Genomic DNA, 27584 nt, shown 5'->3' with positions numbered 1-27584 from the left:
GGGGGTCAGGGAAGTGGCCTGTGTCCATGAAGGAGAATCCCTGAGCGCCATTCCTGTTTCCACCAACCAGCTTGATCACCTGGAACAAAGACTTTGATCTCTCTAAGCCTCCACTGCCTCATCTTTAAGATGAGGGTGATACCAGTATCACCCTCATAGTACTGGGGAGCGAGATCTCACTTATATGTGGAATCTAAAACGGCCAAACTCTTCAAATCTATTTATGATAAAAAACCCTCAATGAAGGGGGTATAGAGGGAACAAATCTCAACATAATAAAGGCCATATACGACAAGCCTTGCAAACTTTTCCTCTAAGATCAGGAACAAGACAAGGAAGCCTACTCTTAACCATTTTTATTCATCATAGTATTGGAAGTCCTAGTCATAGCAATTAGTCAAGAAAAAGAAGTTAAGGCATCCAAATCAATAGTAAAACTGATACTATTTGCAGATGACATAATCCTACTTAAAGAGAACCCTACAGACTTCACCAAAAGACCGTTAGAACTAATGAATGAATTCAGTAAAGCTGCAGGATAGAAAATCAATATACAGAAATCCATGGCATTTCTATACACTAATAACAAACTATCCGAAAGAGAAATTAAGACAATCCAATTTACAATTGCATCAAAAATAATAAAACACCTAGGAATAAATTTACCCAAGGAAGTGAAAGACCTCTACACTGAAAACTATAGGACATTCAAGAAATTGAAGAAGACACAAATAAATGGAAAGATACTTCCATGTTTGTGGATTGGAAAAATTAATATTGTTAAAATGGCCATAATACCCAAAGCAATCTACTAATTCAACGCAATCCCTATCAAAAATCTAATGGCATATTTCACAAAACTAGAACAAATAATTCTGAAATTTGTATGGAACCACAAAAGATCCCGAATAGCCAAAACAATCTTGAGAAGGAAGAACAAAGCTGGAGGTATCATGCTCCCTGATTTCAACTATACTGTGAAGCTACAGTAATCAAAACAGCATGGTATGGGCACAAAAATAGACACACAGATCAATGGAACAGGCCTGAAAACCCAGAAGTAAACCCACGCATAGATGAACAATTAATTTATGACCAAGAAGCAAAGAACAGACAATGGAAAAAGGATGGTCTCTTCAATAAATGGTGCTGGGAAAACTAAACAGCCACATGCAAAACAATGAAACTAGATCAGTATCTTATACCATACACAAAAATTAACTCAACATGGAGTAAAGACTTGAATGTAAGTCCTAAAACCATATAATAAAACATAGGTGGAAACCTCAGTGACATTGTTTTTAGTGATATTTTTGTAGATCTGACTCCAAAGGCAAGGGAAACAAAAGCAAAAACAAACAAATGGGACTACGTCAAACTAAAAAGCTTCTGCACAGTGATGGGAACTATCATCAAAATGAAAAGGCAATTTACTGAATGGGAGAAGATAGTTGCAAATTATATATGTGATAAGGAGCTACTATCCAAAGTATATAAAGAACACATACAACTCAACAACAAAAAAACAACTCAATTAAAAAGTGGGCAGAGGGTCTGAATAGGCATTTTTCCAAGAAAGACATACAGATGGCCAACAGGCACATAAAACAACACTAATTATTAGGAAAATGTAAATCAAAACCACAATGAGATATCACCTCACACGTGTTATAATTGGCTATTATCAAAAAGACAAGAAATAACAAATGTTGGAGAGGATGTGGAAAAAAGGGAACCCTCGTACACTGTGGGTGGCACTGTAAATTAGTGCAGCCGCTATGGAAAAACAGTATGGAGATTCCTCAAAAAGGTAAGCATAGTTCATATGACCCAGCTATTCCACTTCCAGGTATTTATCTGAAGAACATGAAACACTAATTCTAAAAGGTATATGCACCCCTATGTTCATTGTAGCATTGTTTGCAATAGCCAAGATATGGAAACAACCTAAGTGTCCATAGACGGATGAACAGGTAAAGAAGATGTGGTATATATATACAATGGAATACTACTCAGACAAAAAAGAAAAAAAAAAAAAGAATGAAATCCTGTGACATGCAACTAAATGGATGGACCTTGAGGATACCGTGTTAAGTGAAATAAGTCAGAGGAAAAAAAAACACGATATGATTGGAATCTAAAAAAATCCCCCAAAACAAATGAACAAACAAAACAAAAACAAACTCATAGATACAGAGAACAGATTTGTGGTTACCACAGGGGTTTGTGGGGGGGAGGGATGGGCAAAATGGGTGAAGAGGGTCAACTCTATGGTGATAGATGGTAACTAGACTTGTGGTGGTGATCACTCTGTAGTGTATACAGATGTTGAATTATAATGCTGTACACCTGAAACTCATACAATAAAAAATAATAAATAAATAAAGTCAAACTCATAGAAGCAGAGAGCAGAATGGCGGATGCCGGGGGCAGTGGGGGGTGGGTGCTGTGAGAAAATGTTGGTGAAAGGGTACAGAGTTTCAGTTATGCAGGATGAGTAAGATCGAGAGGTCTAACAGTATGGTGACTATTACAACACTATATTGTATATGTGAGGGTAGATCTTAAGTGTTCTCACCACACACACACACACACACACACAGACACGATGAACTAGATTTTGAAGAAATTTTCAATGCCAAAGTAAAAACTTTTCCCTGCACCCCCTGGATCCACTGTATCAGTGAAAATTTTACTTCTTGTTTCATAATAAAAATAATTTTTGTCTGGGGGGAAAAAAAGAAAGAAAGAAAATGGAGAAAACAGGGTAAAGATCAAGACTTGGAGCAGGAATAAGGATGCAGGTGGCTTTCAAACTACGGAGCCAGAGGTAAAAGACAGATAGCAAAGCACGGTTTTCCAGAAGGCAGGTGGCACGTGGGTGGGTGTGGAGCGTAGGGAAAACGTCGAGGCGAAAGGCAGCTCCTGGGGTCTCCTGACTAGCGGTGGGGGCTGGAACCCCAGGGAAGGCCGTGAGACTTTAAGGAAAGGAATCTAGAGGAAGCAAGCCAGGGAGAGGAGACCCGCAAGAATGCCAGGAGGGGCGGTGTGTTTGGGCAAGACCGTCAGCAAATAGGGTGGAGAGGAAAGTGAGGGCAGAAAGAACCAAGGCAGCAGGGCCCTGACGCCATAGGTGGCGTGTTGAGGGGCAGGAGGGGGTCGGCTGCCAACAAGGACGAAGACCATAAAGAAGGCCCTGGATCTGGGAAGGAGGAGGTGAGGACTCCAGGGCAAGAGCAGCACGCGGCCCTGTCCCAGTGCCCGGCACACAACGAGGGTTTGCCCGGCCCCTGCAGGAGGAGCGCCCGAGCGCCCCTGCCTCTCACATGGCACACTCTGCACCTGGCACCGGCACCCAGGCCACTCACAGATGATGTCGGGAACATTGATCAAGCTCAGCAGGTCATAGTCGTCACGGAGCTGAGTGTACTTGAGCCGGGACCGCTGGTGTGCCACAGACAGCACCTCCTGCAGCACCTCGATGTTCCGGAGCTTCTTGCACAGGCTGGCCTCCCTCACGGACTCCTCGTGATGGGTAACAGCTCGGCACAGATGGGACTTGCCTGCCCACAGAAAATCAAGACCACAGGACACATGTCGTAAACTGCAACGTGAGTACCTCAAGGAGAGCCCGAGTGCCCAAGGATTCGCCCAGAAAGGTGGACGTTCTCTTTTCTGAAGGATCTGCCTGGATGGCTTCAGTCCCTCTAAATGTGTGTACAATATGCTCACTTGTGTCTATAAATCTTTCATTCAGCAAACATTTACCAAACATTCTAGGCATTAGAGATAAAGCAATGAACAAAAACTCGCCTCTGCATTCGTGGACTTTACATGCTAGTGGTTGAAGACAGATAATTAACAAGCAAAGAAATGTGTAATGGGTCGTGTGGCTGTAAGGTTCTGGAGAAAAATAAAGCAGAAATAAAAATAGGCAGATGTGGCATGAGAAGATGGGGAAGGGGGAGTCTCCCTTCTATTACGGGTGATCAGAAAAGGCCTTTTAGAAGGTAACTTTTAAGCGGAGCCCTGAAGGACGTGAGGGAGCAGTCAAGAGGACATCTGACAGAAGAGCGCTCCTAGAAGAACAGCAGCAAGTGCAAAGGCCCTGGGGCAGGAGCATGCCTGCATGTTTAAGGACAACAAGGAACTTGGGAGTTTGGTTGGAGGGAGTGAGGGCTGGAGAGAAGGGTAGGGAATGAGGCCAGAGAGGAACAGGGGCTTGACCATGTCCAGCCTCACAAGTGCAGGTGAGGAATTCTGCTCCACCTCTGGGTGAGATGGGACCATGAGGGCTCCCTGCTCAAAAGCTGGGCAAGCTGTGTGACCTCTCTGGGCCTCTGTTTCCCCAGATGAAAAATGGGGAGTCATACCATATGTATCTGACAGGGTTGTGTGAGGTTTAAGCGAGTCAATGTCTGTTAAGTAAGCACTACGTAAGCTTGGACCAGGGTGGTAGGTAAGAAGTGGTCAGGTTTGGGATATTTTTCTAGGTAGAGCCAACGGGATTTGCTAATCAAATGCGGGGATGAGAAAGAAAGATGAGGGCGGAGAATGCGTCCAAGGTTTCTGGCCTGCACACCTAGAACGATGGAGCTGCCATCCCTGAGATGGGGAAAGTGCATGTGTGGGGTGGGGGTGGACAAGATCGGGTGGAGGAAGAATTCACGTTTGGACATGGAAAGCATACTCACTCTGAGACCTGTAAGAGACCAAACTAGGACAATTCATTACCAGTTCTTAGATGTGGCCTAAGAAATGCGTCCTTCCAGATTAGCATGACCAAGGGCCATCCCCTGGACCCCCGCTAGCGTGTTGAAAGATTGCCAAAGCTCTGGCTCCATCGTGGGAGCCCTGGTCCCTCGCAGAACCTGTGAGAAACACAGCTCTGGAAGCCCGTTGAGGCCAGAGGACTATGCCTCCCGGTTTCTGAATCCAGAGTGGCCACGATGACTCGGGAAGCCCTACTCTCCGGGCCCTGCCCTGGGGACCTGTCTGGAGCTAACGGGGAGTGGAAGTATCAGATGGGGCACAGGGAGGGAGGGAGCAGGAGAGCCGACACACACCCAGCCGCTGGCGCTGGTGAATGTTTTTCAGCGTGGCCAAGGGCGTCATCCCCTCTGGCATGTGGTCGTAGAGCTGGGACAGGCACTTCTCCTGGTGGTCCTCATCTGAGCCAGGCTTCACTGCAACAAGAACCACAGGATAAATCCCTTCTTGCGGCTGCGGTGCGGGCTCTGTAGACGGCACCGCAGACCCACTGAGAGATCCCTCTTTCAACCACATCCCCAGGTTCCCTTCTCCAGCTTTACAAGGCACTTGGGATAACAGGTCTCCTTTCCACCCCTGGACATACCCAGGCAATCCAGCCCAAGGTCTCTGTGCAGGGGGCCCGGCACACTCTAGGGGCTCATGATTTGGCTCCAAGCCCCTGCTCTCCACCTGCTCCCCATCACCCATCTCATGAACCTCCAAGCACAGCCCCACCTCAAACCTCTGGGGGCCTCCATGCCTGCACCCTCCCTGGCACGTGTCCCCTCCTGACTTCACCAAACCACCCACTGCTACCTCAACACTTCCGGCCTCCGTTCCAGGGCTCGCTCAGATTCTGTTCTCACTCTAGCTGTCCTTTCCCTCCTCGTTCAGCTGGAAAAGTCCTCCTCAGAGTCCCCAGGCTAACTCGAATGGCACCGCCTCTGAGGAGCCATCCATGACTACACCAAGGACTCCAGCTGCTGCCTCGTTTGTGTTCCCACCACAGTGACTGAAGCACTGTATTTCGGATGGTTTACACGACTTGTCCTGCCTAACAGACCATAAAATAACACTAGCAGGAGCAGCGGACACTTCCAGAGAGCCCACCACATACAAGGCACTATTTTTTTTTTTTTTTTTACAAGGCACTATTTAGCTTTGCGTAGAGGCATTTAGTTTTCACAACAGCCTGTGAGATAGGTTCTCTTCATGTCCCCATTTTACAGATGAGAAAACTGAGGCACAGAGCAGGTAAGTAACTTGCCCAAGATCACCCAGCTAGTAAACGACAGAGCTGAGATACGAACCCAGGCAGTCTTGGCCCCAGAGGTTTTCCTTTTCGTTACTCAGACGGCTGCCTTGATTAGCACCAATTGCAACGGAAGTCCCACCCAACCTCAGATCAGAGCCAAGACTATGGGGAGGAGGGTGAGGCACTCACTGCAGGCTGAACATTTAAGGAGGTGCCCCAAACTCAGCCATCAAGATATATATGATATTTTAATACAATTTTCTAAATATCAAAATTAATACAAAAATATTCATGATAAACAACCGATCAAGTTTTTTTTTTTTTATTTCAGGTTCCCACGTGGCTCAGTAAGGCACCATTACTGCTCTGTGTCCTTATTTAAAATTTTAATCACCAAGGATTTTTCTGTCTTAGTTTTGATTCATTTACAATTATAATGTTAAAATATTATCTCAATCACTGAGTTTATCCCCTTAGATTTCGTGCCTGAGGCGAGTGCCTCCCTGGTCTAGACCTGGCCCTAGATTCCAGGTGAAACATCATCTCCATGAAGCTGTCTGTTCCATCCCAGGCAGAAGGAACGCTACCCCTCTTCCTCCCACAGGAAGGAACTACATAACCCCTAATCCCACCCTGTTGCCTGGGCCAACATGTAATCCCCACGCTCTGCCCCTAGGCTGTGAGCATCTTCCAGGCAGGTACACAGCTCTCACTCATCTCAGAATCACCCAGAGGAAGCAAAACCACACCCCTGACCAAAGCCCAGAGCCCCGAGATGCCAAGCCTTACACTGGTGGTCGATGAGGAGGGTGGCTGTGAAGTAGTGGGCCAGGGCTTCGTAGTGGTGGGCCTTCACGCAGGCCAAGCTGGCCCAGGAGTATGGGATGTTCTCCTTCACTGGCTCCTGGTTCATGGCCGTGTACAGCTGCCGATAGACCTCTCCCACCTACAATGGAAAAAATGTTGGGAACGAGGAGGGTGGCACAGGGGCCCTCACGTATCCGGGCTGCAGAAGAAGAGCCCTTTCTTCTAGGCAGCGGCCCCTGCCAGAGGTCGCTCCAGAATCTGGGAGCAACTCCAAGGTCTCCTAGCGCTGTCAGTGTCAGAGTTAACAGGGAGATCAGGCCACTGTCATTATGCTGGTTTTTAGGCTAAGCTGCAGATGGAATCAGTGATCCGTATCTGAAACACCATTACTTGCCAAGAAAATGCAAGCCAGCACTCTGGCCAGCCTGGGCGGGCATGCTGCCCAGGTCACGGGCAAGCTGCCGTGGGAAGCCCCCGCTGCGTCCAGTGGGCCCACACCGACGAATCCCACTCACCCCGAAAGTCACGGGAAACAGCAAGGCTTACCTTGGCAGCTTCCTGAGCCACCTTCACCAGCACGAAGAACTCGTTCTGGATCCCAGAAAGGCAGATTTTCTCAAATGTGCTTTCTTGGGCTTGCGCCAGCATCATTTTCACCAGCACACTGAGCATGGCGGGACTCATGTCGTAACTTGGAGTGTGAGTAAACGTCTCTTTCAGGTAGTTTAAAACCCCTACGATTGGAATTGGTTTGCACGTTAGTTGGGGATCATATTTATTTCACCATGCTGCTCAGGAGTATGGAAAATGACAGAAGCAAAAATATAAAACCGGTGTCCTGAAGCATCTTTAGGAAAATCGGATTCTCAATTACCATAAGATCCAGCAATTCTACTCCTAGGTATAACCCCACAGAATTGAAAGCAGAGACTTAAACGGATACGTATACATGAATGCACATGGCAGCATTATTCCCAATAACCGAAAGGCAGAAACAACTCAAATGTCCATCCACGGACATGGGGATACACAAAATGTGGTATATACCTACAACGGAATATTTCAGCCTTAAAAAGGAAGGCAATTCTGACACACGCTACAACATGGATGAAGACATCACACTAAGTGAAACAGGTCCATCACAAGGACCAATGCCGTATGATTCCACTGGGTGAGATGAGGTCTCTGGAACAGTCAAATTCATAGAGACAAAAAGTAGAATGTTTCCCAGGGGCTGAGCGGAGGGAGGAATGGAGATTTAGTGTTTAATGGGACAGAGTTTCTGTTTGGGGTGATAAAAAAGTTCTGCAGACGGATAGTTGCACAACGATGTGACTGTACTTAGTGCCAACGAACAGTAATCCTAAAGATGGTTAAAATGGTAGCTTTGTTCTGTATGTTTTACCATAGCTAGAGAACTTTTGCTTTCCAGCTCTCTTCCAAAACATTTACGTCTGTATCAAGCAAGGAAACCAGCCTGCTCCCTATCCATTCCTGTCTCACCTGGGACACTTGTGAGAAATTCCATACGTGACTACACATTTGATGGAGGCGAAGGTAGAAGGCAGACAGAATGACGGAAGGGCTCTCAGGCGGACATGCTCACACTTAACCCCTGGGTCATTCAGAAATTCCGGGCTTTCCCCCAGGACCTCAAGAAAGATCAACTCAGCCACTCCAGTGGAAATTTTCATGCCGTAGCCCTCAGCTGACTTTTTTATGTGTTAGAAAAGTGTCACAGCATTAAATGACAATCAATCTGGAGCTGAAATAAAATCTCCGGCACAAATCCCATCTGACTGGTTCTTCTGGTGTTGCTGCAAAGCATACACTGCCCTGCAGAAGGAAGGCGACGGCTGCAGGCTGTCTGCTCCTTTCTGGGGTTCGCTTCTACTCTGTTCTCAAGCTTTGTTTTGTCCATATCTCTGGAATCTTAGAGACAGGTCACCAAGCGTACCTGCTGCAGAGTCCTCAGAAAGAAAGATGAGCCCAGAAAAGGATTTACAGTGAAAGAAATCAACTCCCACGTGGAATTTCACAGTGTCGTTTCCTCCCAAGGGATCAAGCATTTTAACCAAGCAATTCCATGATCAGCCAAAATGGCAAAGCCACAGTTCTTCACGGCCTTGCAGAGCAAAGTCAGATACCCCAAAAGTATCTGCCAGGGGTAACACTCCGAAACAGAGTGACAAGGACTGGCACAGAAGGAAACTCGCTGTGGAGCCAGCTCAGTGCATCACACGTTGGTCTGTGCTTGTCACTGCTTTTGCCCACTATTCCCTGGGCCGAGACTGCTGGTCACAGGCCCTGCTAGAGGGAAGCAATGCAGAACCCTCGAACACCCATGAGGCAGGCCTGCCCGTTGCACCTCTCCTGGCAGCCCCCAGTCCTCTACAGGCTGGCACTAAGTGTCACTTGGTAGGGGGCTGAGAAGAGCAACCTTGGGTGAGCGAGCTTCTCAGGATGAGCATAACAGAAAGGCAAGGGTAGTAATATGCACCAAACAGGCACGTCTGATGAAAGAAAAAAGAAAAAGCCTACGTTCCCACCATTTGAGAAAACTTATTCTCTTCTTCGAAACTGTGTTCAAAGAAACAGTCCATTCACCGCCACCTCTGGGGCCACTCGTTTGGAAAAGATTAATCGTTAACTACTGTGTACACAAGCCATATTCAGACAGAAACAGGGTTTGAGCCAATAAGCGATTTTCTTGGTGGGAAGATACACTGGCTCTGGAAACTGGCCTGGCCCTTTCAGGCCTGTGAGGCCAAGTGTGGGCCTGTAGAGGACCCACGAACCCCCTTCAGCTGGGGTACCAGGGCCACCTGGCAGGGCCAGGGCTCTATCCCGGCAGCCCTCGCAAAGACACACCTGCGGCTCTCTGAAAGGCATCCACTGTGCTCTGCAGCCCAGCTTCTGTCTGTCGATTGCACCGGGTCCCGATCTGTGTGTACAGGGCTCCAATGTTAAACAGAATGCTGGCCTTCTCCAGCAGCAAGTTCTGTTGGCTAACCGGAACCCCCGTGAGGGAGTCATACCTATTTAAAAGAAACGTCTTTTGAGAATATGAATTCCTTGGCTAGTGAGTGCCACCTCTGGGTAAAAATGGACAGAACTTAGTTCTTGAATAAAGCTCAAAGATGCACATGCAATGAGGTTTTATTTCCAAGCAAGATGATGGGCCTGATCATACTGAATAAAGACACCCGCAGGCGCAAACTGAAATAGGGATTCTCAACCGGGACGTCCTTCCGTAGGTGAATGGATATACAGACCGTGGTACAGCTACACGGTGGAAAATTATGCAGCACTAAAAACAAATGAGCTATCAAGCCATGAAAAGACATGGAGAAACCTTTAATGCATGTGACTAAGTGAAAGAAGCCAATCTGGAAAGGCTACATACTGTATGATTCCAACTATATGACATTCTGGAAAAGACAAAAAGAATCAGTGGTTGCCAGGATTGGGGGTGGGGAAGGGTGAGGATGCCTAGGCGGAAGGCAGAGGATTGCGGGGTAGTGAAACTGTTCTGTGCGACACTATGATATGATGTGGATACATGTCATTATTACATTTGTCCAAACCCATGGAAGGTAGCCCACCAAGAGTGAACCCTACTGTAAACAACGGATGCTGGGTGACAGTGAGCCAATGTAGGTTCATCAGCTGTAACAAATGGAACACTCTGGTGGGGCGATGTTGACAGTGGCGGAGGTCGTGGGTGTGCAGGGGCAGGGGTTCTACGGGGACTCTCTACACCTCCCACTCAATTGTACTATGAACCTGAAACTGCTCTAAAAAATACAATGTACCAAAAAAAAAGAAGAAGGCTTCTCCTAAAAGAAATATAGCAAATCCTAACCCTTCATAATTCTTCCTGAAGTCTAAAAGACTCAGGATATGTTTTAAAGTTCACCTATCAACCAGGGGATAGATATGGAGCTTCTTCCTAATTCAACACTAAGGAGAAGTCACATTTGGCCCTTTCACCCACGTGCCGGCAGCTAACACATCTTTAGGAAAAGTCATCTGCCTTTCCTTCCAAAAGGAAGCATGGATAGCCATCTGCTGTGGTGAAATTAAACTCTGAATAGGCCCCTTAGCTACTGGGATTTACTTTCGTTTCACACAGCCCTAAGCAACTCAGAGAAGAGGTATAGCATCTCCAAAATATTTAGACAACACTAATCATGGTAAGTACCAACTCCGGGGAAGAATCCAAGGTTCTGCTTCAGTTTGTAAAATCTGATCTATTTCTGTCTGCTGCCCTTGTCACTGGGACAAAACCTGATTCCCACTCCCATGCCATCTGGGACGAGAATCTTGTTTCTTGTTAGTTCCACCTCAGAGCCCCCATGTTTCCCCCGCGATAAAACGAGCATGAAAAAAATGCCTCTTCTCCTCGGCTCACTTGCTCTGAGAAGCAAGAAGCCATGGTCCGTTGGAGCCTTCACCCCCTGGATCCCCTTCATAAATAAACACTGGTTTATCTACATGTCTCCTGTATTAATGGGACAGTTAGAGAGAGGAGGCCACAGTGCAGAGGAGCCTCCGTGGGACAGAGGCTCCCAGCGGTGGCCAGAGTGGGAAAGCCCCAGCCCAGGCACGTACCAGGTAAACAGGATCCCCATTTGTCGGGTGGGTGGGAAGAATCGGCTCTCAACAAACCCCAGCTGGATGAAGTAACTCAGCAGCAGCTCGACCCCAGCCTCATCTCGGCTGGGCGTCCGACAGGCCTGAAAGGAAAGGAACCACTGAGGGAGTGAGGGGGTGACCGGGTGAGCATAGTGCAGACAGCCAGGCAGGGAAGATGCTCACACACGCTATTTCTCTGGAGCCTAGGCCCCAGTGCTGGTATCATGAACTCTAGGAGAGATGGGCAAGGCTGGAGTGAACTCATGAGTCCTGGAACCCAGCCCCAGACATGTATGTCTGTCCCCTCTGTGGTCTTCTTATCTGGCAAGTTGAATGGACGATTCTGACAGTTCCTCCCTACCACCTCCGACCACCAGCGATTCTACAAGGCTTCAGATGAAATAATGGGATCACCTGAAGACTCATCAAGCTGTAGTAGACACCCTCCTCCCCCTGCCGCACACAGGAACATACCTGTCTCAGATCCATAAGATCTGCTATTTCATCTTCATAGAGGTAGCTATCTTCACTGTAATGTTCCAGAATAAAATCCTGTAAGAAAAATGAGATACTGTAAGGTGTGACTCAAAACCGTAAACAGGTAAAATAGTAATGTCTGAGGTCCCCCCCTTTAAAAATACATGTAGACGGACTTCCCTGGTGGCGCAGTAGTTAAGAATCCGCCTGCCAATGCAGGGGACACGGGTTCGAGCCCTGGTCCGGGAAGATCCCACATGCCGCAGAGCAACTAAACCCGTGCGCCACAACTACTGAGCCTGCGCTCTAGAGCCCGCGAGCCACAACTACTGAAGCCTGCGTGCCTAGAGCCCGTGCTCCGCAACAAGAAGCCACTGCAATGAGAAGCCCACGCACCGCAACGAAGAGTAGCCCCTGCTCGCCACAACTAGAAAGCCTGCGCGCAGCAACGAAGACCCAACGCAGCCAAAAATAAATAAATAAATGTTTCTTTTAAAAAAAAACAAACATGTAGAATTCATAAAAACTTATGGGAGAGTGTACACTGCAGTGATTTTCTAAGTAGTGGGATTTATTTTCTTAATTTTATTTATGTATATTTAAAATTTTTGTTTTTGTTGCTTCAGTAAAAAGGGAAGTTGAAGTTATTTTTTATTTAAAAATGGGGACTTCCCTGGTGGTCCAGTGGTTAAGACTTCGCCTGCCAATGCAGGCGTTGCAGGTTCCATCTCTGGTCAGGGAGCTAAGATCCCACATACCTAGCGGCCAAAAAACCGAAACATAAAACAAAAGCAATATTGTAACAAATTCAGTAAAGACCTTAAAAATGGTCCACATCAAAACCAAAATCTTAAAAAAAAAGTGTCTTGGCAGCACAGTTAAGTGACTTGCAGAGTTCAATAATTCTAGCAAACATCACAGATATTCAGGGGCTCAGACCTTTGTCCTTTGGGCACAGGGTCTTCCTGGCAGAGGGAACTCACGTCTGGGGACTGTTACGAGGATGCTACCCTCAGGGTCTGTGATGGGAACCTTTGTGAGAGCAGCTCCGTGCACTTCCACAAACAAAGCACCCCTGTGAGACCTCCAACGGGGTCCAGTGTTTCATGACCACTTGGTGAGTTCATTCGGTCACAAGATACATTGACGAACACCTGCTATGTGCCAGGCACTGTTCACAGTGCTGGGGCTACTTCAGTGAACAAAACAAAGATCTTGCCCCATGGAGCTTATAATCTCACAAAGGAGCACAGACATTAAGTAACAGGCACAACAAATAGGTAAATTATATCATCTATTAGGAGGAGGCAAGTATTACAGGAAAAAATAAGATGAGTATAATGGGTATGGAGAATGGATTCTTGCATAACATCCTCCGTAAGCGCTGGCTCTCCCTGGCTGCAAAAAGTTGAGGAGAGAGATTGTTCATTACACTTTCCCAAGTGTCTGTGAGTATTCTTTTTACACGCTTTCTACATTAAAGACCCTTCTGCTTTTTATATGTTCAATGAATACCTACACATACACCCATATACTCTCCACTTACAAAAATGGGACTGTACTGAATGAATATAAAACATTGCTTTGCTTTTTTTTTCTTTTCTTTTCTTTTTTTTTTTTGGCTGCACCATGAGGCATGCAGGATCTTATCTTAGTTCCCCAACCAGGGATCGAACCTGCACCCCCTGCAGTGGAAGCGCAGAGTCTTAACCAGTGGACCATGGGGGAAGTCCCTGAAATGGTTTTCAAATGTAATTAATTGTGTTATTAGTGACATTAAGTATGGTGAGTATGATCTGGGGGACAAAGCTCCTCTAGGGCTTCTCTGATGACATCCCTGAGAGCAGCGTTAGGGCCACGACTCAGGAGATGCTCCAGGATGAGAACTGTATCCTTTCCAGAGCAGCACGCTGCTCTGTCAACTACTACTGTGGACACTGGCAAAAATGTTCTTAAAATTAGGAGAGAAATTACACTTAAAATGAGAAGTTAAAAGAGAAACTTTACGTCAAACTCACAGAGGTCAAAGAGGATTTTGATACATTCTAAATGTATTCTTGACTTTGAAATTTAGTAATCTAGGATTGATTTACACATATTTAGTAGAATAAAAAATATCAAGCTGAAACCCACTGTAAATATCGGGGGCAAGACAAGGATGTCTGCCACCACTGCCATTACTTAGCGTAATTCCGAAAGTTCTCTAGCCAACAATTTAAGAAAAGTAAGATATAGATGTTAGAAAGGAAGAAACAAAATAATTTTTGTGCAAAATAATGGTGTTTTTACAAACTCCAAGAGTGTCAACTAAAAAACCGCAAAACTAATAAGAATTCAGCAAGATGGCCAAAAAGTTAATACTAAAGTTAATAGTCCTATAAAGAACAGACTTGTGGTTGCTAAGGAGGAGAGGCGAAGGAGAGGGATGGACTGGAAGTCTGAGACTAGCAGATGCAAACTATTATATATAGAATGGATGAACAATGAGGTCCTATTGTATAGCACAGGGAACTATATTCAATATCCTGTAAAAAATCATATTGGAAAAGAATATATATATGGAGGGCTTCCCTGGTGACGCAGTGGTTGAGAGTCCGCCTGCTGATGCAGGGGACATGGGTTCGTGCCCCGGTCCGGGAAGATCCCACATGCCACGGAGCGGCTAGGCCCGTGAGCCATGGCCGCTGAGCCAGCGCGTCCGGAGCCTGTGCTCCACAACGGGAAAGGCCACAACAGTGAGAGGCCCACGTACAGAAAAAAAAAAAAAAAAAAGAATATATATATGTATAACTGAATCACTTTGCTATACACCAGAAACTAACACAACATTGTCAATAAACTATACTTCAGTCAGAAAAAAAAAAAAAGTTAATAGTCTTCCTTTCTTACACAAACAATAACCAGTCAGAAAAACAGAACAGGGGATCAAAAACTTTCACAATTATAACAAAAGTACAGTATCCCTAGGGATAAAATTAATTAAGCAGATAACTATTAAACGTTACTGTAAGACGTAAGTTATTTCATTGTTTCATTTATTCATTAAATCACTTTTTTTAAACAAGATAGACATGATCCCTGCCCCCATAAAACTTGCTGTTTGTTGATTATCAACAATTGGAAATATTACGTTCATGGATGAAAATGTACAATATTGTAAAGGTGCGATTTTGTCCAAATTAAGCGATGAATCTAATGAAATTTCAGTCAAAACCCAAAAGTGCTATTTTGGAGAAACCTAACAAAACATGGAAGTTAAAAACACGGAAGAAAAGCCAAGAACATTTTGGAAAGCATAGTAATAAAGAAGGATTGCTCCAATTGGTGTTAAAGCACACGGGGATTAAACAATGAAACCAGGTATGGAGCAGAAACAAACTGAAGCAGGTATATAACATAAGCCAGCATTCCAAAGAAGAGGAAAGCCTGGAGCATCCACCAGCTCCAGGCAGGAAGGAGGGGCACACAGGTGAATTTAAGGGAAGAACTTTTTTTTTTTTTTTTTGGGTACGCGGGCCTCTCACTGTGGTGGCCTCTCCCGTTGCGGAGCACAGGCTCCGGACACGCAGGCTCAGCGGCCATGGCTCACGGGCCCAGCCGCTCTGAGACATGTGGGATCTTCCCGGACCGGGGCACGATCCTGCGTCCCCTGCGTCGGCAGGCGGACTCTCAACCACTGCGCCACCAGCGAAGTCCGAAGGGAAGAACTCTTATAGTGATGTGGGCAGGGTTATGGGAAACCATAGGATTGTGCAGGACCTCCAGAGCCATTAGAACCAGAGTTGAAGGGTCAAGGGGGAGAAGGAGCTATGGGAACCTGGAGAGGTGGCTGCCTGAAGTGAGCATCCAACAGCCACGAGGACCTTCCCTGCTGGGGGGGATTGTAAAAGGTACCCAGCTGAGGGAGCTGAGGAGTTAAAAGCCCCGACTTCCCTTTCTTCCCATCCTCTCATCTGCTGATGCTACTCCCCCTCTGACACACCCAATAGAAAGCCACAGAGCAGGGTAGAGGAGGGCTGAGGGGGAGGGAGGGGCACGCAGTGCAATGGACAGTATCCAGCACCACAGATGGATTTTTTTTTTTTTGTATTTATTTATTTTTGGCTGCGTTGGGTCTTCCTTGCTGCGTGCGGGCTTCCTCTAGTTGCGGCGAGCGGGGGCTACTCTTTGTTGTGGTGTGTGGGCTTGCGGTGGCTTCTCTTGTTGTGGAGCACGGGCTCTAGGCGCACAGGCTTCAGTAGTTGTGGCACGCGGGCTCAGCAGTTGTGGCTCGCTGGCTCTAGAGCACAGGCTCAGTAGTTGTGGCGCACGGGCTTAGTTGCTCTGTGGCGTGTGGGATCTTCCCGGACCAGGGATCGAACCCGTGTCCCCTGCACTGGCAGGCGGATTCTTAACCACTGCACCACCAGGGAAGCCTCACAGATGGATTCTTTATACATAGTTCAGGAGAAACTGGCTACCCATTTTTTGGTGAAAATAAAAAGAGTACTACACCTCATTTTTTTTACACACAAATTCCTGATTGATTAAAGATTTAATGTTAAAAAATTTTAAAGCACTGGAAGAAACTATAGCAAAATAGTTAATGTCTTCTTGATGTGGAGAATGCCTTTCTGAACATGTTGTCAAGGAAGAATTGTTAAGGGAAGAACTGTTAAGCTTAACAACATAAAATCTGTTTGGAAAAAAAAAAGATGTACTTTTTAAACTGGTATTGCTTGTAAAACAAGTTAAAGGAGAGAACCTACTGGGAGAAATATTTGTAACGTACATAACCAAGCATTACTCTCCTTCATATGTAAAAGAACTCTTAAAAGCAACTCTATGGTAAAGCAGACAAAGGACAGAAATAGGTATTTCCAAAAGGACACATGTAAAGGACAAATAAACAAAAGCGGGAACTCTAGTACTGATCAAAGAATGCAAACTGTCATGATATCACTTTTGCCTGACCTCACAAAATCAAAATGATAAGCGATACCCAATGTAAGCAGTCATACACTGTGGGAATGTAAGGCAGGACCACTTCTGGTGGGTAATTAGGTAACATGTATCTTTTCTTTTCTTTTTTTTTTTTTTTTGGCTGTGCTGCATGTGGGATCTTAGTTCCCTGATAAGGGATCGAACCAGTGCCCCCTGCAGTGGAAACACAGAGTCTTAACCACTGGACCACCAGGGAAATCCCTAACATGTATCTTTGACCTACCAAATCCTCATCCAGAAATTTATCCAAAAGGAATATTCAGCAAAGTGTGCAAACGTGCTCAGAGAGCTGCTGACAACGGTCTACGGCCATACCACCCTGAACGCGCCTGATCTCGTCTGATCTCGGAAGCTAAGCAGGGTTGGGCCTGGTTAGTACTTGGATGGGAGAGCTGCTGACAACGGTATTTGAAAGCTGCCTTAAGAATGAAATTGGGACTTCCCTGGTGGCACAGTGGATAAGACTCTGCACTCCCAATGCAGAGGGCCCGGGGTTCAATCCCTGGTCAGGGAATTAGATCCCACATGCATGCTGCAACTAAGAGTATGCATGCCACAACTAAGGAGCCAGCGAGCTGCAACTAAGGAGCCAGTGAGCCACAACTAAGGAGCCTGTGAGCCGCAACTAAGACCCAGCACAAATAAATAAATAAATATTTTTTAAAAAGAATGAAATTAATAGCTACCTTATTTAGCACCTACTACCAGAAGACACCATGCTAAGCCTGAACAGATCACAGGAGTCTCACAGCCTCCTAAGGCAGGCCCCTGATCAGAGGACAACATCGGGTGCTCAAAGATTAAGTACTGAGCAAGTTACATAGCTCAGTGGGGAGACGGGGGGCGGGGGAAGGAGGTGTGTGGCTGTGAGGGATCTTTACATGTCTCGATATTTTCGGAATGTTTTGCAATACTGTTCTCAGTTGGAAAAATAAATTAATAAAGACATATTTAAAAGCAAAAAAAATGTGAATTCTCTGAAAGGGAATTGATTTTGATCGTGTTTTTTTGTGAAGCCATTTTAAAGTCCATTTATTTAAAACAGAAAAAAAATCAGACCATGAAGCTTCAATGACCATTAAACATCACGTGGATACACAGATTTGAAAGACAACTTGAATTGCCCTAATTCAGTCGGCCAAACTACTTCTGTGGCACCTGTCTGTGTTACTCTCAAGGACAAATGTGGAAGGAAAAACAGAACATCCCCCAAACATTCTCATTTTTGTATGACTGACATTTGTAGAGTCCTTTTTAGGCTAAAATGACATGGCTGGAAGTCTCAGCTGAACAGCACTTGGCCATACCCACAACATGTGATTTTTTTTCCCCCACTGGCTTTAATGTGAATTCAGCACATGACATGTTTGGATCCTTACAGATGCCCATGAAATTCCCAAGTTTCTCCAAGAGTCTCCCTTTTAAATGCCTGTGTTCTTTATTTTTATCTTTATTTTTTGGTAACCTTTACAATTCCTTCCAAACTCAGACATTTTGTGGTTCTAAGTATGCCTTTTTTTTGTTTGTTTCACTGAAACATAGTTGACTACAATTCTATGCTAGCTTCAAATGTATTACATATGATTTGACATTTGCATACATTATGAAATGATCACTACAGCAAGTCTAGTAACCATCTATCACCAAAGTGTGAGTGACCATATTCCTTAGGCTGTATATTATAACTCCCTGGCTTACTTATTATATAACTGCAAGCTTGTACCTCTTAATCTCCTTCACCTACTCCACACCCCCAAATGCCTGCACTCTTGCAGCTCTGGCACCAAGCAACAAACTAAATCTTAAAAGAAACTATTCTACAAAAGCAACTAAAACATTTCCACAGACATAAGCATTGTCTGGAGTCTCACAGACCTGTGGCAAGTGTCACATCTAAAAGTTTAGGGGACCTGTGAAAAGCTGCCATATAGCTCTGGATTGTTTCCTACCCAGAAAATAAAATCCTTGACAATCCTGCATCCAGGAAGACTAGCAATGTCCCTTCTTAAACTCCAAAATAAACCCCAAACTCACAGGGCCCGGGACCTGGATTTAAACAAGCAGCAGTCCACAAGGCCGTGAGTGAAAGGGCTTATATGTCAAGGGACTCACGCAGTCTCTGATTGAGCTTGGAGGTCAAGTGCAAAGGCTTCTGAAGCATTAACCAATTGCTTTTTAAAAGGACAAATTGCGTAGGGCCCAAAATGCCATATCATCATTTTTTTCTTTTCTAAATTAAAAGCAGTCCAAGATGAATCAACTAGCAGGATTACTGTGAAAAGAAACAAAATTCTCTGAAGCATTTCTCACGACGCTGGGATTCATTCCTATACACCATGCCTGTGCTGGAAAGCTCAGAGACAGGCACTACCTTCCACCTCATCGCCACTTTCTCCTCCTAAATGGAAGTTTGAGGTGAGTCAGTAAAACTCAGAATGATGGATGTGGGGCAAGGAGGAAGAGGAAAGCATTCCAGGCACCGGGAGGCCTCTCCTGGCCCCAAGGCATCTCTGGGCAACTCCATCAAAACACATCTTCCACTTCCCACCTGGATCCCCTACTGAACCACGGGATCCAAAGGCAGGGCCTGTGACCTCAACAGCACCCTGCACAGTGACAGACACAGATGGGCCTACAAGTAACGCTGCTTGCCAGGGACACACTGGCTAAGGGGAGGCCAGATACCGTTCACTTTAAAGATGTGAATTGTACGGTGTGTGAATTATATCTCAAGAAGGTTGTTATTGGGAAAAAAAAAAAAAAAAAAGATGGAAGGAAAGAAGGGAGGGAGGGAGAAAGAGGGGGAGAGAGAAAGAAAAGAGAAGGTAGACATCCAGGAATTAGGGAGCAGCGGGATCCATAAACTCTAGCTATTCAAGTATTTACTTTGTTTTGGTGGGGTTTTTTGTTTTTTTGTTTTCGTTTTTTGGCCAAGCTGCGTGGCTCGTGGGATCTTAGTTCCCCGACCAGGGATTGAAACCAGGCCCCGACAGTGAAAGTGCCAAGCCCTAACCACTGGACCGCCAGGAAATTCCCTGATTTCCTTTGAAATGTATCAAAAAATAAAATGGATTGATGTATAGATTCAGGGATGCATACATAAATGGACGAATACGTGATAAAGTGACTACAGCAAAATGTTCACGGGAGAACCTAGGTAGCGAGTATACAGGGATTCACTGTCAACTTCTTTCAGTTCTTCTATTTTCACAATAAAATGGTGAGGGACAAAAACTTTGGCTATTCTTCCAAAAACGTGGCCTAAATTGGTTATATACCCTCTTTGACCTGGGGTGGACTGGCCTGGGTTTCCAACCCCTTCCCCAGAAGCCTCAGTGACCAGATGAAAGGGAGCATCTGAAAGGACGGGACAGGCTCTGAGGGGGCTCAAGGCCACCCTGCAGAAATCAACTGACACTCGGGCACACTGAGCCTAAGGCCACTCTCAAGGGATACACAACTTCTACACTTCCCTTTAAACAGTGAGTCCAGTGCCCCTCGCTTTGAGATTTACCTTGAGAACGACTGAAAAGTCAACGTCCTTGGTTTCCTTCAGGCCAAGCGGAATCAGGGGAATCGTAAATGCCTCCCTAGAAGGAACACAGCAAGGTACATGAACATCCGTATCCCAGCCACTTTGCACCCCCCGGCCTTCCCCCAGCAGCCCAGCTCAGGTCCCCACCCGCTCTCTCGCCGCCAAGCTAGCACACACCAGTTCATTTTCCATAAAGACCACCTGGGTCACGTCCCCATCTCTGTTCCAAAACTGGTCCCAGTCCCCGGCAACTTTTAAACGACCCAGCCTAACACATGAGGCCCCTACCAGCTCCACCCTGATTTAGCCCTCCAATCGCTACACTTCTTTGAGTAACTGTGGTGAGAACCTATTGTGCACCCGGGGCTGTGCCTGGTGTGCCCACTGCTCCATCATCTGGAGCATCTCCACCAGCTCCACCCAACCCCCATCCCCCTCGCCTCTCCTCACTGCAGCGGGTCCCATCTCCCCTGCAGCCCTCCAACTCTGGGCTCTCAAGGGCCTCCTCCTATCCGGTGTATCCCTCTAGGCATCCCATCCCCAGCACAGGGAAGGCCTTGAGGGCAGGGGCCCCATCTGACACGTAAGCGCACCTGGCTCCCAGCCCTGGGTGAGACCCAGACCGGCTGTTTCCCCTCCACCTCCTCTCCCCGCACTCACCAGTTGGTTACCCAACAGGTCGCCCTGGGAGTGGCCTTAGGGGCAGAGCTAACAGGAAGTGAATGGGGCTCAGCTACTTTTTGCAAACAGGGATTTCGCTCCCAGACCTGTAACAGGAGACCTCCTGGGGTTGCTCAGCCCAGCCTGGGGAGGAGGCCAGGAATGCAGGCAGGGTGAGTGGACAATAGGCTGTAAACTGAAGCTGCCTCTGTGGGGGACAGAAAACAACAGGGCTAAGCTGAAAGCAGGCGAGCCCCAGCGGGGTGTATAGCTTCCCCAAAGCCCTTTCCTGAGGGAAAGCTGGATCCTGCTAGAAGGAGATGAAGACAGGCTGTGCTGCCCTCCTCTGGGCCCCAGCGTGCTCCTGGCCTGACCCCGACGGGGCTGGCTCTCCCTGTGACTGTCCAGGAGCAGCCAGCGTCCCGAAGCCTCCGGGCCAGGGCGCCCCGCCCTCCACCTTGCGCTAATATAACTTTTTCCGTAACTTCCGGCTTCCCTGTGTTTTCTCATCTGCACAATGAGATTGTTTCTTCCCTGCCTACCTCATAGAAATGTTTAAAAATCAACCGTGCTGAGAAAAAAACAATCTGCTTTGAAAACAGGAAGGGGGCTGATGGAAATGCAAGGTGTCATTATGCATCTGCACGTCTCTCTCCTCTCTTCCCAACGCACAGGGGGCCGACCGGACACTCTAGAGCCGCACCGTGGTCACACAGGGGCCTTGACTGCATGGCTCTGGGGAACACCCTCGTGATGGACAGCCCTGTGCTTCTGTACGGTGAGGGGGGAATATGAAACATCCTACATTTATCACCAAAGTTTGGCCCGGCCTTGCCTCCTGGAGGAACTTTGACCTTTGGGCAAAACACTGGAATTTAATACCAGAGCATAGGCTGGGGGAAGCTGTGCATTGACTGTTCTGATTAGGTGTCAGACTGCACTGGGAGCCCACAGGTAAGCGAGGCAGGCCACACGGGCTGGCTCACGGACAGTCACCAAAGGAGAAGAGGTTTCACACGTGACTCAGAAAAACACCTCGGGGACAGTGCAGAGGATTGGGGACAATCAGGAAAAGTACATTCCAAAGGTGACTCAAGGTTCCCCGACATTTTCATTCTGTTAATCCAGGGAATTATTTTCTGACTGGGTTTCCCCTGGGACTCCCTTATCTTTTGAGAAGTACCACTTCCCCACACAGAAAAGTATGTAAACTGTTCTTTAGACCTCAAAGTTTTTTCTTTTTTTTACGGCAGCCCCACGTGGCACGTGGGATCTTAGTTCCCTGCCAGGGGTCGATCCCACGCCCCCTGCGTTGGAAGCACAGAGCCTTAACCACTGGACCACCAAGGAAGTCCCCTCAAAGTTATTTCTTCTTAAAGATGGACTTTTCTTTCCAAGATAGCTCACCTTGGGGTGGGAGACTCTCTGAGCTTTTCTGAAGGTCACATCTCAACGTTTGGTCTCCTATAAACCCTCTCTGAGGGATGCTTCTGAATTAGAACATTTGTTTCTCAAATATTTAATGGGGGACATTTCCAAAGTGTCTCAGTCATACTGTCTCCTCAGGGAACTTGCAAAGGTCTCATAATCTTTGATATAAAAGGCAGTTTTTATGTTTTTGTACTCTTATCAACAGAATGACCCAGGGTCAGACCGTGTGCACGGTGCTGAGGCTGATGGAAGAAGGCAGGGCTTCCTGGGACCCATCTGGCAGGCTGGTGCTCAGAGCTAACCACAGCCGCCCTTCCAGGGCATCTTTATGACAGAGCCACCACCCAGGCCACCTGAGAGACGCCATCTCCCCACCTGGACCCAGCCACATAGCTCTCCTGTAAAACTATGTCCCGTGTGTCCCCAAGACAAATAAATGCCTTCTTGTCCAACTGGCCAGGTATTTCCAACAAACTCCATGGGTTCATCCCTTTAATTCCTACACCTTGCTCAACCCCAAATTGGATCAAAGTGGGGTCTGCCACACCCTCAAGCCTATCTGTGCACCATCCCCGATGTAGGCATGTTCCAAGGCTCAGAAAGTATCCAAAAGAAGTGTTGCCCCCACTTACTCTGTGCTCTGATAGACTCCCACCGAGATGTTGAGCCCCTCCAGCTCTTCCTTCAGCATTTGCAGGTCTGAGTTCAAGAAGCTCAGTTCCAGGCGCACCTGCTCCCGTACCTTTTGGTTCGTGGCTGCTCTGTTAAAAGAGGGCGGGGAGAGAAGCGTCCTCAGCCAAGCATCCCAGCTGCCGGCTGAGCAGATACCCCAACCCTTGTCCCCATAGGGAAGTTCTGAGGGTCTGCCTGCAGACGGAGGAGCCAGATGTGATCAGATAAGGTGTCTCAGGGATGCTGGGCACCTGCCCCATTTTGAGCCACACCTGCCAATAAATGGACCTAGGATATAGCCAATGACACTGAGCTGCCTGACATGGATGCTAAGACCACTCTGTAAGAATTAGCCTTGAGAAGACAAAAAGGAGCTGCTCCTAGTCACCCATAAGAGACCATAAATTTTCCCCCTAAAAGGAAATGGATGAGAAATAGAGGAGGAGGTAACACTCCCCAGTTCATCCCATGAGGCCAATATCACCCTGATCCAAAACCAGAGGAAGACGCCACAAGAAAACAAAATAACCAATCAATATCCTTCATGAATACATATGCAAAGATCCTCCATAAAATATTAGCAACCTGAATCTAGCAACATATACAAAGGATTATACATCACGGCCAAGTGGGATTTATCCCAGGAATGCAAGGTTGGCTTAATATCCGAAAATCAATTAATGTAACATACTATATCAACAGAAATAGGGACAAAAAATAAATTGTCATCTCAACAGATGCAGGAAAAAAAGCATGTGATAAAGTCCAACACAGATTTATGATAAAAATCCATAACAAGCTAGGAATAAAAGATGACTTACAAAACGTGATAAAGGGCATCTACAAAAACCCACAGCTAACGCCATACTTAATGGTGAAAGATTGATGCTTTCCCCCATATGATCAGGAACAAGGCAAAGATGTCCATTTATGCCACTTCTAATCAACACCATACTGGAGGTTCAAGCCAGCAGCAATAAAATAAAGAAAGAAATGACAGGCACCTGGATTGAAAGGAAGAAGTAAAACTGTCTTTATTCACAGCTGTCATAATCTTGCATGTATAAAATCCCCAGGCATCCACAAAACGAATACTGGAACTAATAAATTTAGTTAGGTCACAGGATACAATTCAAAATAAACAAATCAATTTTTTTTTCTATATACTAGCAATGAGCAATCTTGAAATGAAATTCAGAAAATTTCACTCAAAATAGTATCAGAAAGATTAAAATACTTAGGAATAAAATTAAGAAAAGAAGCACAAGACTTGTACACTGAAAACTTCAAAACATTGCTGTGATATTTAATGGAGAGACGTTCCATGTTTTTGGATTGGAAGACTCACTATTATCAAGAGGTCAATTCTCTCCAATTGATCTATCAATTCAAAGCAATTCCAATCAAAACGCTAGTAAGCTTTTTAGTAGAAATCGACAAACTGAGCCTAAAATTTATATGGAAATGCAAAGGGCCTAGAAGGCCCAAAGAAGTTTGAAAAAGAACAAAGTTAGAGGATTTATGCTATCTGATTTTAAAACCTACTATAAAGTCTCAGTAATCAAGATGTGGTATTGGCATAAGGAACAGCAATGGAACTGAACAGAATCCAGAAATACATCCTTACATTTATGGTGAATTGCTTTTGACAAAGGTGACAAGAAAATTCAAGGGGGAAAAAAGTCTTTCTGACAAATGATGCTGAAGCAATTGGACATCCCTAGGCATGTCAGTGTCCCCAAGACCACCGCCAGGTTCAGCGATTTACTAGAAGGACTTGCAGGACTCAGGATATAGTTGTACGCATTGCTCTCATTTATTACAGGAAAAGGACACAAAGCAAAATCAGCTAAGGGAAAGGTGCATGGGGTGAAGTCTGAAGGAAACCAGGCACAGGCGCTAAGCGTCCTCTCTCCCAAAGGAGTCACACAGGACATGCTTAATTCCTTCAGCAAACAGTTGTGACAACGCATGTGAAAATGCTATCTTCCAAGGAAGCTCATTGGGGTTTTTACTGGGGGCTGGTCAGGAAGACACCTCTGCCTAGCATGTTCCAAAATTCAAGACTCCTAGAAGGAAAGCGGGTATTCAATATAAACCACATTGTGCAAATAGTTTAGTGAGCTCCTCTTATCAGTTCTGGGAATGGTGGGAACTCTCCTGAAATCTAAGTTTCCAGATACCAGCCAAACACCAACCTTGCAAGCAGGGCTTTCTAAGGATAGCTGTCTCAGGCCGGCTGTGATAACTCTTTTCTGCACAATAGGCAAAAAATAAATCTCAACCTAAATTTTACACCAAACCAAATATTAAGTCAAAATGATCAGAGACCTCAGCAAAAGAGCAAAAACTCCAAAACTTCTAGAAGAAAATCTTCATGACCTTGAGTTTGACAAAGTATTCTTAGCTACACACCAAAAGCACAATCCATAAAAGAAGCAACTGAGGACTTCCCTGGTGGCGCAGTGGTTAAGAATCCACTTGCCAATGCAGGGGACACAGGTTCAATCTCTGCTCCGGGAAGATCCCACATGCTGTGGAGCAGCTAAGTCCGTGTGTCACAACTACTGAGTCTGTGCTCTAGAGCCCGCAAGCCACAACTACTGAGCCCATGTGGCACAACTACTGAAGCCCGCGTGCCCTAGAGCCCACATGCCACAACTACTGAGCCCACGTGCTGCAACTACTGAAGCCTGTGCACTCTAGGGCCTGCGTGCCGCTACTACTGAGCCCGCTTGCTGCAACTACTGAAGCCTGCGTGCCTAGAGCCCATGCCCCGCAACAAGAGAAGCCACCACAATGAGAAACCAGTGCACCGCAACAAAGAGTAGCCCCCACTCGCCGCAACTAGAGAAACCCTGTGCACAGCAATGAAGACCCAACGCAGCCAAAAAATATAGAAAATAAATAAAAATAAACTGCACATAAAGAAAAAAAAGAAATTGATTAACTGGACTCATCAAATTTAAAAACTTCTGTGCTTCAGAAGATACCATCTAAAAAAAACAATGAAAAAAGACAGACTGGGAGAAAATATTTGCAAATTATATATCTGATAAAGAATCTGTATCCAGAATATATAAAGAGTTCTGTTAATTAAATAACAAAAAGACCACTCAATTTTTTTTAATGGGCAAAATATTTTTTTTAGTTGATTATAATTGACATACAACATTATATTAGTTTCAGGTACACAACATAATAATTCTATATTTGTATATTTTCAAAATGATCACCACAATAAGTCTATTTGCCATCTGTTACCATACTTAGTTACAGAATTTTTTTCTTGTGATGAGAACTTTTAAGATCTACTCTCTTAGCAACTTTCAAACATACAATACAGTATTATTAACCATAGTCACCATGCTGTACATCACATTCCCATGACTTATCTTATAACTGGAAATTTGTACCTTTTGACCACATTCACCCATTTCATCTCCCCTGCAGCCCCCACCTCTGGCAACCACCCATCTGTTCTCTGTATCTATGAGCTTGGGGGTTTTTGTTTGGTTTGGTTTTTTATTATTTTTAAAAATATTTATTTATTTATTTATCTGGCTATGCCAGGTCTCAGTTACGGCACGCGGGATCTCTTAATTGCGGCACGCAGGATCTTTAGTTGCGGCATGCAAACCCCTAGTTGTGGCATGTGGGATCCAGTTCCCTGACCAGGGATCGAACCTGGGCCCCCTGAATTGGGAGCACGGAGTCTCAGCCACTGGACCACCAGGTAAGTCCCTAGGAGTTTTTGTTTGTTTTGTTTTAGATTCCACATATAAGTGAGATCACATAGTATTTGTCTTTGTCTGACTTACTTCACTTAGCATAATGTCCTCAAGGTCCATTCATGTTGCTGCAAATGGCAAGATTTCATTCTTTTTTATGGCTAAGTAATATTCCATGGTGTATGTGTTTGTGTGTGTGTGTATCACATTTTCTTTCATCCATTCACCCATTGATGGACACTTAGGTTGTTTCCATATCTTGGCTATTGTAAATAATGCTGCAATGAACATAGGGGTACATATATCTTTTCAAATTAGTGTTTTTGTGTTCTTCAGATAAATATCCGGAAGTGGAGTACATAGGTCGTGTGGCAATTCTATTCTTAATTTTTTGAGGAATCTCAATACTGTTTTCCATAGTGGCTGTACCAACTTACAGACCCACCAACGCTGTAGGAGTGTTGGGATTGTTTTCTTAATTTATCTTTCTGATAATTTATTATTAGTGTATAGAAATGCAACTGATTTCTGTATATTGATTTTGTATCCTGCAACTTTACTGAATTCATAAAATGGGCAAAAGATTTGAATAAACATTTTACTAAAGGAGTTCTATGAATGGCTAATAAGCGCACACGAAAAG

General features: G+C 45.6%; 1 protein-coding gene across 1 annotated transcript in view; it reads right to left on the bottom strand.

Moving 5' to 3' along the window:
* RHPN2 (rhophilin Rho GTPase binding protein 2) overlaps positions 1 to 27584 on the bottom strand; it is a 58920-nt gene that overhangs the window by 7689 nt on the left and 23647 nt on the right. The window contains exons 3-11 of the mRNA XM_065898807.1: positions 23171 to 23299; positions 20427 to 20502; positions 11927 to 12004; positions 11429 to 11553; positions 9686 to 9852; positions 7361 to 7548; positions 6797 to 6953; positions 5067 to 5186; positions 3369 to 3563 (exon numbers count right to left, since the gene is read on the bottom strand). Of these exons, the coding sequence (XP_065754879.1) occupies positions 3369 to 3563; positions 5067 to 5186; positions 6797 to 6953; positions 7361 to 7548; positions 9686 to 9852; positions 11429 to 11553; positions 11927 to 12004; positions 20427 to 20502; positions 23171 to 23299 (1235 nt within the window). The remainder of the gene's footprint in view (positions 1 to 3368; positions 3564 to 5066; positions 5187 to 6796; positions 6954 to 7360; positions 7549 to 9685; positions 9853 to 11428; positions 11554 to 11926; positions 12005 to 20426; positions 20503 to 23170; positions 23300 to 27584) is intronic.

Source organism: Phocoena phocoena, chromosome 20 (genome assembly GCF_963924675.1).
Source record: "Phocoena phocoena chromosome 20, mPhoPho1.1, whole genome shotgun sequence".
In the NCBI taxonomy this organism is placed as follows: domain Eukaryota; kingdom Metazoa; phylum Chordata; class Mammalia; order Artiodactyla; family Phocoenidae; genus Phocoena; species Phocoena phocoena.
This window is presented reverse-complemented; position numbering and strand designations above follow the sequence as displayed.